Raw genomic sequence first — 14,425 nt, 5'->3', positions numbered from 1 at the left:
GCTTCTTTGATTCTTAAATAACACAAGTTAGCTGTTGGCATTAGTTGCTTACTTCATTGCCATTGCTTCAAACACAGTCCAAGACAATTTAATTGTAATTTTCTGATTTTGAATGCTGTATGTTTTGATTTTTGGGACTTTGATTCAGGTGAGATGAAACTGTTTTAGAGGTAATTGAGCAGAAAAAACCCTGGGGTTGATGGATTTAGACTGATTTTTCTAGAGAACAAATTGTCTAGGAATACCCTCCAGTTGGAGGTTTACAGCAACTCAAGTATCACGGGATGGATGGTCTTTCATTTATTCATAGAGGATGATGGGAAGAGAATAGAGAAGATTAATGCAGAGAACAAATCAGGAGCCAGTTTAGCTCGTGCTGGTTTGCGGCGCCTTCCGTCCGTGAAACCCGGGTTCGTCTCCAGGCTGCTCCCTGTTCCCTTCTCTACCTCTGCCGGTTCCAAGCCCGGTTTGAGAAGGTTGCGTCAGGAAGGGCATCCGGCGTAAAACATTGCCAAATTTACCATGCGACTTGTTCGCTGTGGCGACCCCTGATGGGAGAAGCCGAAAGTGGAAGAATGCAGAGAACAAATCAGGATCAGAAACGTTTGGGTAAATCATATATTTGAAATAATATGTACCGGTACACATGAAATAACATTTTCGTATAGCCCCTGTTGTTTAGTAGTGTGTGTATTCTGAGTTTTAGTTCACTTCTGAGTTTTGTGTATGTTTTTAATTTCAGCCATGGACTTAGGATCGACACTGAAAAGCATTCTGCTTTTCATTTGGATTTCAAAACTGTGTGCAGAGATGTCAGCAGGTGAGTAGAATTCCTCTTTTAGTTCTTGTATTTCTACTTAAATCACAGACTGTAGGTAGAAACTTAATTAATGCAAGTTTTTCTGTTATGTATTTTTTACTTTGCCTCATTAACTCGGTTCTTTAGTCCAGTAGACCATGAGAAACATTTGTAAGTAAATCTAGAACGGCAGGGGAACATTTGCAGTTTTCTACACGCAGCTGTTAATATTTTTTAGTCTTTAAACACTTAAAGACCCACTCTGATGAAAATAGTGTTTTTAACATATTCTTCTGGAATTTTTTTATGATGGAGGAGACATATTATTAAAAAAAAAAGCTTAAAAATGCTTTTCTGAGTATTTCTTCATACAAATCTTTGTGAATAAGGAGCAGACAAATGTCGATCACCATTTTTGTTGCACCGGTAATGTTAGGTTGGGGGTGCGAGGAGCTGTAAGGGAGAGAGAGTAAACAAAGGGATGAAGGGAAGTCAGGGCAGTCCCACCCACAACTCAGACGCAAATTTCAGATGAACTCCTGCTGCTCTGCAGAAACTATGTCATAGGAAACAACACAGGTTTTTTAGTTTCTCACTACCAACGGGATCATCATGTATTCAAAAAAACTGGGGACACTTTGAAAAGAGCTCAAACGATGATTGGAGTGGGGCTTTAAAGTACCCCCTTAATTTTGTAAGTAGTTTGGATTAGAATTAAACAGTTTAACTATTTATTGCCTTCAATAAATCATAACAAAAAGGAAAAAATTCCTCTGCATGGAGCCAATAAACTAAAAACCAAAGAAAACATTTTTTTACCTATATTGGTTATAATATAAAGAAATAAAACCCAGACAAAGTTTTTTCTATTCCCTTGATTTTTTGTCTTTTAAAGATCTTTCGTAAAGTTCTTATTCATCCAGATGATGTCTTAAAGTTGACTGACGGCATCTGGACTTCTCTTCCTTTTGGCTAAAAACGACATAATCATGATTAATTAAAAAAAACGCTGACATGTGGCATCCCAGCCGTTCACCGTTCATTCCTCCTGTGTGCGTTACAGATAACTGCACCAACTACAAGCTGCAGTTTGAGCGGGTTTTCTCTGTTCCTGGAGATGTGGCCATGCTGAACAGCACGCTGGTGTCTCCGGACGTGTTCGACTACACAACTGTGCCGTACAACATCACATGGTACAACTTGAAAACCGGAGAAGAGATGAGCAACCTGACCCACAAAGTCTTTGTTCTGAAGGAGACCTTGTGGTTTCTTAACGTAACAATGGAGGACGACGGGGAATATGTGACCATCCTGAGGTAAGAGTGCAGCTTAAGACCAAACCTTCAGGACCCTAACACCAGTCTGACATGACATCCGTCTTTACGATCAAATCTTCCATGTTTTGTAAAAAACTTACACCCCGTATTGTACCTTCAGTGTCTCATTTAGAGGTTACTTTCTTTTGTGGTTGTGTGTACTTTAGGCTTTTTTGTCTACGTGTTTCTACAGAACTCCTTCTCACTGCTACACGCAGTCCACCAAGCTGGTGGTGGAGACGCCAGTCTCTGGGGAATGTGGGAGGCCACAGAAAGCCTACCAAGAGCTTACAAAAGGGGTAGCGGACACACTGAACTGCCCCCTGATGGGGTACATCACGAAACTGCACAGCTACAACATCTCTTCTTCACTTCGTTGGAACAAAGTGAGTAATATGAACTGGTATAACAACCCTTTCTGTCATGTGATTTATTCATACTTAAGGATTCTTGATGACCTGAAACTGTGTTGGTGAGGCATAGATATCTGACAAAAAGTTAGGAACCAGATAATGATAAATCTGGTTCATAACAGGGGTGGGATTATATAACTTCCCTTCCTTCCACCCCATTTCAAGCAATCTTTGATTTAATGTCTAATTATCCTAAATTGATACTGCTGATTGCTTTGTTTTGTCCATTATTCTTGCTTTGATTGCTTGAAGTAAACCATTTCAAATAAAAAAATTAAAAAAAGTTGTTAAACATATTAAGCACATTAAACATTTGATTCGATCTTTTGATTTAAAAGCGTTGGGACCGAGTATTAGAAATGATTACTGATTGTTTTACCAAGTGAACGCGATTTCACATTTAATAACTGAAAACAATTGTTGTGTAAGACCCTGTTTAAACTTTATAGCCATTTGAAATCCCTCAGATCACATTGGTTACAAGGACGTCGGAATAGAATCTCCCCAATCCCTGTGAAACGCAACACAAACTTTTGGAATTTAACGCCTGTAGTACGTGCATACGCCATTTACCCTAAACTTCTATGCAATTAGAAGACACGATAGCGGACAGAGCTCGAGAAAGTTGTGGTTTATCTTGTCCCAGGATTTTAAAGACAAGTTGCTATTACTGTATTCCAGGGGTGGGGGACGGCCCATATTAAATGATTTAATGTGGCCCGCGAAACTGCAACAAATAAATCGATAATCCTTATAAAGGTCTCATTTTCCTGTCAAATGGTTCTTCTACAAATAAAGTGACATTTGCTTGGATGTAGAAAGTTCTTCAGCATTCATGTGGTTTCGGAAGATTTGTTGTTTTGCTGCTGTTTTCTGATCATTCCAACCGCACACGATCGCAGCATTTCTCTGATCTGGCATTTGAGAGACGTCAACCCATCGGTGTAATTGGCTCTAAAATGAGAATAAAATCCAAAATGTTCAGTTTTAAAATACATACATCAATTTTTTAGTCAGTTCAAGCATGTTTTGATCCAGATTCAATGTTGTTTCTTTCTCGGATGAGGTGGATTACCAAAACACTCTACACATTAGCTCCTGGTCCAGTCCTTCTGTCAAATTTTAGAACCCTCTGTGGCACCACGAGTCAAAAAGTCCACCCACACCCCTGCAGTATTCTATATACAAGAGGGTAGAGACATTATTTTATCCTGACTCAGATGAAAAAGAAAACACAACATTTTTACTGCATATTTACAATCTCATGCAACTGTATCTTTAGCTACTTTCAACTAAGATATGGAGCAGGTGGCACATCATGAAATGAAAAAAGTGTTTTTTTTAAAGTGTAGTTATTTGGTAAGTTGAAGCTTTTCAATACCTGGTCTTGTCTGGACCAATAATTAACCACAAACTTATTTATGTAAACATAAGCATCTTCAGATGTAAAAAACAAGCTTTATTTACATGACAAACAGAATCTCAAAGATCCCTATATATCCATTTTTAATAAAATACAGAATCACTGAAACACTGGAGACCATCGGGTCATCAGGCTAGAAAAGTATACACACAACTCAGAAGTTTGTGGCAGTTATTGCGAACCGTCGCAAGCAAAGCCGGCCAACCTTGTGGTAGGAACGCATTACGATTGACGCCATGGCCAATCGCTATGAAGCATAAGTCGGGCGTAATGGGATGTCAAGCTGCAAATGTTAACTTTTTCTTTTGTAATTGTAGGGTTGTGACCCCATAGCTGATGGAACAGACAAGTACACCTACCGTGGTCAGACCCTGCTGTCCTTTGACTTGGTAGATTCCGATGACGATTCCTACTACACCTGCACTCTGACTTTCATCCTCGGGGGTTTTGGAGGATCTGTGTCGGAGACCATTGTAGCCCCAGTCATAGGTCTGAACATTTTCGTGCCTCACAGAGAAGTGCTTGTTACTGTGGAATGCAGAACTGTAAAATTGTTTGTATTTGCCTCATTGAAAGCCATTCTGCAGCTTTTCACGGCAGCAAAAGACTCAAGTCCACACTGAAAGGGTCACAAGTTCATGAAGGAGCCACAGACATACAAATAGTTGCTCATGTTTACAGTCACTCCTTCATACTTAGTCATTCGTTAGCCGGAATAAATATTTATCTGGGGGTAGGGGGACTCAGGACTCCTGGGCGGTGGCAAACTTCTTGTCCGAGTCTGTTGGAGCTTCAGGGAGGAATGGAACTTCGTGTTACAATAAAAACGAATCTACACCAACTTTTTTCTTTATAAAAACATATAAGAAAATCCACACCTGCGCTTTAACAGTGGGAGACTTAGACAAAGAAAGAAACACATTAAAGTCTGTTTTTCATCCAAAAATTCACACTATAGCAACTTTACAATAATATGTTTTAAATCTACAAACAATGAATACATGTTTGCCTCAATAAAGCCTTAACCTTTATGAAGTCCACCCCATAGAATCAGGATGTTTTTTAAACTCTTTGATGAAATACAAAAAAGAATTTGGAAAAGTTTATACATTTATGAAATACTGTAGATAATAGCATAAATTATATTATGATGGGGGATTTATGCGTTTTTGCTCACATTTTTAGTTTAAGGTTATTAACCTATTTATTTAGCTACTCTCTCAAATATGATTCACACTTTTTAAGCATGGTGTAACTATTAAAAATATATCTAGCAATATATTTTTGATTATTTCAACACATCAAGAGGCCATTTACAGTGACTAACAATTGGATGAGTTATTCTCACTATAAACAACAAAATTAGCTAAACTTTTCCAGCCCAAATTGTTTTTGAGATTCCACGGAAGAAACCATTTTGAAATGAACAGGAGAAGCCCTTCTACTGCCGCTAGCGGAATGGTGATGAACAGCAGGGCAGAAAACAAATTCTGTACAATGGGTTTTTAAGAAAAGTTTTGATCACACTAATGTAATAGGGATCTCCGAAAATCCTGTATCAAATATAATACGATGCACTGACTAAAATAGAAAAATGCATCCATGCAATACTGTTTTACAACTATGCATGGCTGTACTTATAAATAGAGCTAATCTTGCATGATATATAATTGTGTAATTACTGTATATCTTTATGCAATATAATGTTTACCATTAGGACTTTTTTGGGTCTATTTAACAAAAACTTTACTAATACAATATGCAAGATATTATCCATACATCTATAAATACATGTATTTACTCTATCTATTCATTTGAATGTTATCATAATTGTAGAGATATTTTAAAAAGTTAAAATTCGGAGGTTTAGAGCAGACGTTAATGGTGCCATCTTCTGCAGTGAAGTGAGTTACTGTTCAGATGTTTGTACTCATATACACAAAACATGACCCAACCCATGTTTTTAATAAGATCTGTAAGTACAAAGACTCTTGTCTGTTTGCTCAGCTGATGAACGGGACTAAAAGTGACATAATGACCTCAATGAACCCCAATAATCATCCTCTTGGTATTGATCTATCCGCTAGGAAACATTGAGATTTCTAAAAGTGTCCAGTACCTCATGTCTTAATTATTATTTTTTTATCATTCCAGATGATACTTCTTTTGGTCCTCAGGTGCACCAACCAGCAAATGAAATCATCAAAGCAAATAAAGGTGGTAAACACATTTCCTAAAAATTACCACAAATAAAGTTACCAAAAACTTCAGATTGCCTCTAAAAGTAACTAGGGGTACTAAGACCAATATTTTTTTGTACCATACAACTAAGCTAATTGGTATATATTTTTTACCTGAAATTTGATATTACTGTTTAATAAAAGTAAATACAATTGTTACAAAAACATTTTAACATATACCCCAAACCCACTGAATTCAATTTATTTTTATATTACCAACAGTGTTTGATCTTAACAACCACAAAGATCATTTTTAACATTCTCTAAATGTTGAGGCTTTGTTAAAAACCATATTTGTTTTTTGTGTGTGTGATTTTTTTCTCTCTTTTATATTTCACATTCTACAAAATGTTTACTTTTAATGTTCAATGTTGTGTTTTTGTTCTGTATTTTTAGGGTCCAACTTTACCAAAAAGTGCCTGGTGTTTGTGCCAGGTTCTGGGATGTCCTTTGTTGATGTCCTCTGGTTGGCCGGAGACGACTACATTTTCAATACACAACCCTCTGAGCGCATCTACACCTCTGAACAGCGGTCAGCGCCTTCACCGCTCCGTTCTTTGGATCTTTTCTGCCATTGTCCACCAGAACAGACCTAATCTTTGGTTTAATCTGTTGTTCTCAACAGCATCTGGACTCAAGACGATCCCAAAGGGTTTTGGTTTGAGACGCAGCTCTCTTTCACTGAATTAAGAGATGAGGATTTTAACATCAACTACACTTGCAGAGCGCACAGTTTCAGAGGCCACCCAGAGGCCTCTTTTACTTTGGTCCCAGCAGGTAAAAAACAAAGAATCCTTAAAGTACCTTCATTTTAGTGTCTCTATTTGTGTTCAACCGAAACAGAATCCAGTCTATATTGATTATTTAATCACATCTGCTCTTATGGGGGGATATGGGCTGTCTGTGGGCAAAAATGGGCAAAATGTATGGAGCACAAAGGTGGCCCAGACAAAATATTAAGGTCATTAACCGCTCAGTCGGGCCGTAGAGACACTATGTTCGTTTGTGTTTTTTTCTATGGGCTTGGTGTGGGTTACAGGTCATAGCGAACACTTAACACATAGGGGTGATGTAGGTGAGGCACAGGCACGTCGTACAGATTACTCACCCCAAATCCTGCTCGCTGCCCAATGAGCCCATTATCACTGTTCAAGCGGTAAGTGCATAGCATGCAGCCTGACTGTCAGAATTTAGGAAATTAGACAATCAGAGTGTAGTCTGTGTGGACATCTTAGACACTTACGTATCATCTACACACCCCTGTGGGTGCAGCATTTGTGCTCGGCCAGTACACACACCTTACAAGCAACTACAGTGTGGCGTGAGGGCACCGTACAACAGCATCACCTGTCCACAACTTAAATCATCTACAAATTCTTCACGATACACCTACCAAGCGCACGACAATGGTACGTTCCATTTTCATGACGTGTCCATACAAGCCTCAAGGGAACTGCTTTAATATTATTGCTAATGCTCAAAATGAGCATTAGCAATAACGCTACAGGGTGAAACTACTTAAGTCAAAGTATGCTAGTGTTAGGGTCACATGCGTGATCAACCACCAAAAAAGAGTTACTGGATCAACAAAGCCACGACTTAATACCTGTATGTCTGAAAAAACAAACTGCATGCTGGGTTTGTCAAATGATGCAATTACATGGTTTTTATCAAGCTTTACGATGATCAGAGGAGAATCATTTTTTCTTACAGTTAAGAAGATTAACAAAATGTTGAAATAAAGAAATTCTTGCATAAATTGAAATAACATGAATGGATACGTGACTAATGTGGACTATACGGTTGTTCTTCATCCCTACAGATCCAAACATCATGCTTCCCATCGGATGTGTTCTCAGTGGCGTCATGGTTCTCTTCATCACCACTGTTACTGTATATTACATTTTCAAGGTTGATTTAGTGCTGTGGTTCAGAAGGGCTTTTCCAGTCCTCTATGCAAACAAAGGTAATACGTTCTACAGGCTACATGATTACAAAGCAATGACATAACTGATGCCATAAACCCGGCTGTGGCACAGACAACCACATCCTTATCACAGAACAGCATGTCTGAATGCACGCTCAGACTGTCCAGGCATGCCAGCATTTTGCACACCTGAAAAGTTTTTATTGCCAAAAAAAGAAAACTGAGTTTTAAAAACTATCAGGTAAAAGCAAAATTCTGTGTGGCTGTTCCACCGGAAACGTTGAGAAACACAACATTAAAAAGACTTGAGGTTATGCTTACCCCTTATGCTATCCTAGGCACTTTGACATTGGGAGTTGGGTCATCTAGACCAATGTTTTTCAACCAGTGTGCCGCGGCACACTAGTGTGCCGTGGGAGATGGTCAAGTGTGCCGTGGGAAATTGCCCTCATTAACTGATCTAAAAACATTTCCCATCTCCAGGATTTCAGCTCTCTGTTCATCCAAACAGGCCCTGATAAAACACTGAGGAGTTAGGAATATAAAAGATCATAAAATACTTTTTCTTTGCGTTTATTTTATTTTATTAAAGACATTTTGATAAGAATGACGCGATTCAGCTGCACCTTCGGCTGTATTTTGGAAAAGTCCCGTCCCTTTAACTGTCTCCACCAATCATCCCTAGGGGGCTTAATCACATGTCATCAGTCTGACCAATCAGAAGTGCTTAAAGTCTTCACTTCCTTGTCCCGATTTAGCTCGTAAAGTCGCTCAGTTCTAACAAAAATACCAGCTAAAGCTCGTCTTTAGCGGTGTGGCTTTCCAAAGAATCCGGTATCAGACCGTGGAACAAGTGAACAAAACAATGAAGCTCCGAAAAGCGATCTTTTGCCGTTTTATGCACTACATCTCCCATGATGCATTGGGTTGTGAGAGTGACAGCGCACAAGGAGATCTGTTGTTAAACGTATTGAAACCAACGAACACACAACAAACTGTTTTTAAATCTTCTGACTTAACTTTTATTGCATCTTTTAGGAAAAAAAACAGCTGCAGTTTCCAGCTTTTTCTGTAACAATTATCTCAAAAATGCATGTGAGATTGTGGAGGGACTGTAGATCAATACAGACTATGAGTTTCTCCTTTTTTTTTACTTTTTGGATGCTGGTGTGCCGCGGGATTTTTTTTAAGGTTAAAGTGTGCCGTGGCTCAGAAAAGGTTGAAAAACACTGATCTAGACCCCACTAGATAGTGCTCTGAACCTTTTTTTTTCAATGATTTGTGATCTTCACTGGTGTCCATGGATTACATGAAATCCTCTCCACCTTTATCCACCTTTGTCATGGTAGAGAGAACACGTCAATGCTCATCTTGGCCCCATAGGATTAGCACAAGGGTTACATATGTTTGTTTTAAAGGAAGCTCTCTGTTCTTCTTAAAGAATTTCAGTCATTTTAATGTTAATGTAGCTTTTTGGGATTAGTTGAATTTATGAAGATGAGAATTCATTTATTAACTCTATTCCAGATTTCCCTGTGAGTGCAGATCTCTAATGTACGTCTATTTTCTTTGGCAGATTTGGATGGGAAGGTGTTTGATGCCTATGTGGCGTATCCGCAGCATTACGGCTTTGGCTTCAGAGAGGAAGTGGAGAAATTTGCTCTGCAGATGCTGCCTCAAGTGTTGGAAAAAGCTTGTGGCTACAAACTCTTCATAGCGGGCCGGGACTGCCTGCCTGGACAATGTAAGGACAAGACTTAAACCACTAATAACTGATCAAACTTAAACTTTATTTATTTGTATAGCAAATAAACACAAAGCGCTTCACATAAAAGCACATAAAATAGGAATAAAATATGATAATTAATCAAAGCAGAAAACATACGACAATCACACACATTTTCCACCCCTTCCTCACCAAATTCCTCCCTCAAATGTAACCCTGAACAGAAACTTAAGAACTGCAGCTTTAAGAAACAGTCTGGCTCAGTTCTAATGTGCAGAAACGTTATAATGGGGATCCATTTATTCCAAGGCCAAGCCCGACCATGAGGGTCATTGCCACAGCGCCCGCCCAACAAAGAGCAGCTCAGGGCCCACTGTACGGCTATTAGACCACAGAGCGGGACTCCAGCCAGCCCAATGAGAACGAGCAGTGCAGGAACAGCACCCCCTACAGGCGGAGCTGTTAGACCACAGACAAAGAGGAATCTCTGGGGTAAAAAACATCAGAAAAAAATAAAAATAAAAATATAATCATACATTTAAAAAGATATTACAATAATAGCAATTCAAAAAATAAAGTAAATGAAATATCCTTCAACATCATAAATATGATAATAATAAAAAGGGTAGTATATTGAAAAAAAATATTAATAATAATAAAAAAATAATAATAGCTGTCATGTAAGTAAAAAAAATATTAGGAAAAGGAAATAGATGAATTTATAAATAGATAAAGAATAAAATAATTAAGCATTTACAAAAGTCTTGGGTCTCATATCTTAAAAGCAGACTGGTTTAATAAAAAGGTCCAAGACCATGAAAACCATCAAAAGAACTTTAAAAGCCATCCTGAAACGCACAGGGAGCCAATGTTGTGGGCAGGACTGTCTGGTGTGGAGCAGCGCCGCCCCCTTTCCCTCTCTATTGCTGAGAGCTCGCTATCTACTCTCTCTCCCTAGCTTACCACTGCAACAAAAAGGGCGAGGAGTATTGCAGCTATCTCGTTGTACTGTTTTCAGCCAGATTCCAGCCCAGGCAAGGAAAACAAGAACGTTCATAGATCTAGTTGTCTACAAGGGGGTGCATCAGAATGGAGCAGAGGAGAATATTTTCAATGTCGTATTTTCAAATGACATTTTTTTTGTCTTCTCCTGATTCACAGTCATTTAAATAAAGACTCAGAAATGCCATTGTAAGCATGAATTCTATATATGTCTCCTCTATTGTCAGAAAAATGCCAAAAGAGCATGTTTAAAACATCTGAGTGGGTCTTTGAAAGTAAAATGTCTAATAAAATTAAAAATGCATAAATGATAAATTAACTTTTGTGTTTCAGCATCACCTTTTTTTTTTAATAACTGTACTTCTGGTTCCCAAAATGCTTGTTTGCGTTTGCAGCCATGGTGGACTCTGTGGAGGAGAACATTCAAGCCAGTCGCCGCTTCCTCCTGCTCTACACCGCCTCCACCTTCATCTCCAAAAGACACACAAGCAATAACAACAACATCTTCAAAAGCAGTGATGAAAGTGTCGACGCTGAGAGCAAGACCTGTGAAAGCAGCATGGATTTAGACAGCAGCAGTGCGTACACGGACACAAGGCAGCACCTAGAATGTGTGGCTGCCATGCACAGAGCACTGCTGGAGAGATCCCTGAAGGTAAGACAGGACAGATATTCACACAGCCATTTTTGTCTCCTCTGAAAGCCTGAGGCAAGTATCTTATGCAAAGTTCTTCTATTATTGAAGACATTAGTCGACCGGAAAAAAAAACAACAAAGTTTTGTTCTTCTTTTTTGAGGGCAGGCTGACAGGAAGTACACACTCTGCATCAAAGACGAGATTAAAACGGTTACAAATTGGGTAGAGAAAACAAAACCTCAATGAAAGCTCATCTAAAAGATTGTAATCAGTCCTTCATATTTCATGTTCTTGCTCACTTGATCACATTTTGTGTTATTTTGTGTATTTTTTTTGGATAAGCCAAGATTTACTGATATTATTGCGCCCCACCCCTTACTTTTACTATATTTTTAGGTCTACTGAGGAGTGTGCACATTTTTGTAGTTGTTTTTAAGCACAGAGGCCTTGAGGAAATGCAATAACTGTTTAATTACACATCAGTACTTTCTTATAATTAAAAAACAATAAATTACTACACAACTGTGCTTTTCAGATTAGCTGGAATTGGTTTTGCACATTGTGCACATTTCATTTAAGATTGTTTGAAAATACGCCAACTAATATTGTAATATCTGAACATGGTACTCAGCTCATCTCCTTGTTAAAAATATCCTCATTGATCAGAATAAGGTGTGCACTTAAACATGCATTACAGCCTGAGCTTGTGCTGAAATAAGGTTGACTCGATGATTAGATCATCAATCAGCCATGACAGAGGTCATAAATCTGAAATGAGATGAGATGAGTCTAGGTTTGAGCTGGCTGTAAACCGTACATTAATATTTAGGGTGAACACACACCTGCCGATTGGTCATTAAATGCACACTCCATCATACTTTCAGTTTGATTACAAACTAATATGACCAATCGTGTATAAAAAAAACTGCATTAAATTGAGAAAATAAATTCTTTTTTGGTTCAATTTGAACCCTATATACCATTTGTATTATAAATTATACACACATTTTTCTGAGACACCAATACCATTAAGATAATCCAAACATCCCTTAAAAATCCAAATTGGTCCACGTTTTCTGTCCTGTAGTTCATCATCATTCCACCAGGGGCAGTAGAAGGCCTTTCCCTGCTAATTTTAAATGGTTGCTTCCATTAAACCTTAAAATCACTTTTGGCAGGAAATGTTTTGCTATTTTCAAAACTTTGTGGTGGAAATAACTCACCTCTTGTTATTCATTTTTCGATGACTACTTGTTGCATCAAAAGAATGCAAAATTTACAGTTACACCATGTTAAAAATGTGTGGATCAAATTTGAGACAGTGGGTAAATATTAAATGGTGTATACTTGTTCAGAGCTTTTCTACCTTTCTAAAAGACCCAAGGCGCTTTACAGTCACAGACCCATTCACCCAAACACATATTGTGGCTCTGCTGCCGAACACTGGCGCCAGCCTTCCACCAGAGGCAAGTGTGGGCAGGGCGGGAATCGACCCTGTAATATTCTGATCAGAGGTCGACCGCTCTACTACTGCACAGCCCCTCCCCCCTCCCCAAATGAGGTGTTTTTTTCCTGGGCATTCTTTTTTCTTTTTTTTTTTGCATCTTAACTAACATTGCTGTTAGAAAAAAATGTACAAAATCCCCCAACATAAAATCCACAAAAAACTAAAATTGCAATTTTTTTGTGGATTTGGTGTTGAAAAACCTCTTTAAAAATATATTTTTGACTTTTCTTTTAATTCCTTTATGTAGTGGGCTTTGCAGGGTTACCAAAATACTCTTTGGTTCTAAGTAGGGATGCAACGATTTTCTGTCCCCACGATTCACTTCAAACCTCAATTTTTGCTTCAGTTTGATAAATCATCTGTGTATAAGATAACAATAAAAGGCTAAACATTAAATTAAATTTGGTAACACGCAAGTAACAATGAAGAAAAACCTTTCAGTTGGCTTATACTAAGCCTATTGTAATAATAGAAACAATAATATTTTTTTCTTAAATTGAGCTTAAGGAATTCAATGATTCACTTTCCCCACAATTCTGGGGCATTCCTTCTTTTAAGTCAATTTGTGTCTTACAGGTGGTTCTGGTTGAGCTGGAAGAGATCTCCCCAGATCAGCTGGCTCTCTTCCCAGAGTCGGTGCAGCATCTGAGGAAGAAGCAAGGCGCTGTGTGTTTGTGGAAGGATTTCAAGACCAGACAAAAATGGAGGACCCTTTGGATGACGAGAGAAGATGAAGGACCGAGAAAAGACTCGCCGTTGTCGGCGTCCTCCTGCCCTTCCTCCAGGTTCTGGAAAGAAATAAGATATCACATGCCTGTTAGAGGCAAGAGGGTGGTGTATCCAGAGAAAACTGCTCTGTTGAATGTATAAAAAACGTTATTTTTTCTTACAAACGGTTTAACTCCTCATGCACAGAACAACTCAGATTTGAACTGATTTGTCACAGGGATAAAGAGGAGCGGATTTTCAGGTAATAGAGCAGGTGTGCTTTAAAAGATTAACCATGCAACAGTAAAAGAGTCAGTTACTTTTGGTGCAATCACTTTAAAGCTGCTTTTATTCTGGTTAAAATAATAAAAGCTCCACTCTTATTTTGTTTGCAATATGTAGTCAAACCAAAGTGGCCAGTCAAGGAAAAGTAGGTTCACCAATAGACTGATCTTACTGTTTGGGCTCTCCAGAGTTTAAACAACTGTAGGAGTTCCTGGTACATGGTTTCAGAAATGTAGATTTTGTAAAAAATGTGTATAAAGATTATAAGGACTGTGAATATTAAGTATTGTATCTGTGATGCATTGTTGATGTTAAACTTTGAGCAATGTGAAAATGGGAATGTTTGAAAGCAAATTGTTGCAACATGAAAGCAATGCACAGCTGCTTTGCAGAAACCACTGCTTTGAATTGCTGTGAATAAACTAAAAATATCTTGTGTTTA

At 38.3% G+C, this 14,425-nt stretch overlaps 1 protein-coding gene across 3 annotated transcripts in view; it reads left to right on the top strand.

Annotated features, from left to right (window-relative positions):
* Positions 1 to 14,425, top strand: part of LOC101157495 (interleukin-1 receptor type 1) — a 23,881-nt gene extending 9,456 nt beyond the window's left edge. For 2 of the 3 annotated variants that reach the window (XM_004081522.4, XM_020713333.2), the window contains exons 2-12: positions 743 to 820; positions 1,863 to 2,115; positions 2,309 to 2,501; positions 4,269 to 4,440; positions 6,106 to 6,168; positions 6,588 to 6,723; positions 6,817 to 6,968; positions 8,014 to 8,157; positions 9,695 to 9,862; positions 11,242 to 11,501; positions 13,567 to 13,860. In XM_004081522.4, coding sequence (XP_004081570.3) covers positions 745 to 820; positions 1,863 to 2,115; positions 2,309 to 2,501; positions 4,269 to 4,440; positions 6,106 to 6,168; positions 6,588 to 6,723; positions 6,817 to 6,968; positions 8,014 to 8,157; positions 9,695 to 9,862; positions 11,242 to 11,501; positions 13,567 to 13,860 — 1,911 coding nt within the window. In that variant the 5' untranslated portion in view covers positions 743 to 744. Of the gene's footprint in view, positions 1 to 566; positions 610 to 742; positions 821 to 1,862; positions 2,116 to 2,308; positions 2,502 to 4,268; positions 4,441 to 6,105; positions 6,169 to 6,587; positions 6,724 to 6,816; positions 6,969 to 8,013; positions 8,158 to 9,694; positions 9,863 to 11,241; positions 11,502 to 13,566 lie in introns of those variants that run through there. The other variant, XM_020713332.2, reaches the window with a different exon arrangement.

This window comes from Oryzias latipes, chromosome 21 (genome assembly GCF_002234675.1).
Source record: "Oryzias latipes chromosome 21, ASM223467v1".
Taxonomy (NCBI): domain Eukaryota; kingdom Metazoa; phylum Chordata; class Actinopteri; order Beloniformes; family Adrianichthyidae; genus Oryzias; species Oryzias latipes.
Note: the sequence above shows the minus strand (reverse complement) of the source record. Positions and strands in the feature narration are given on the sequence as shown.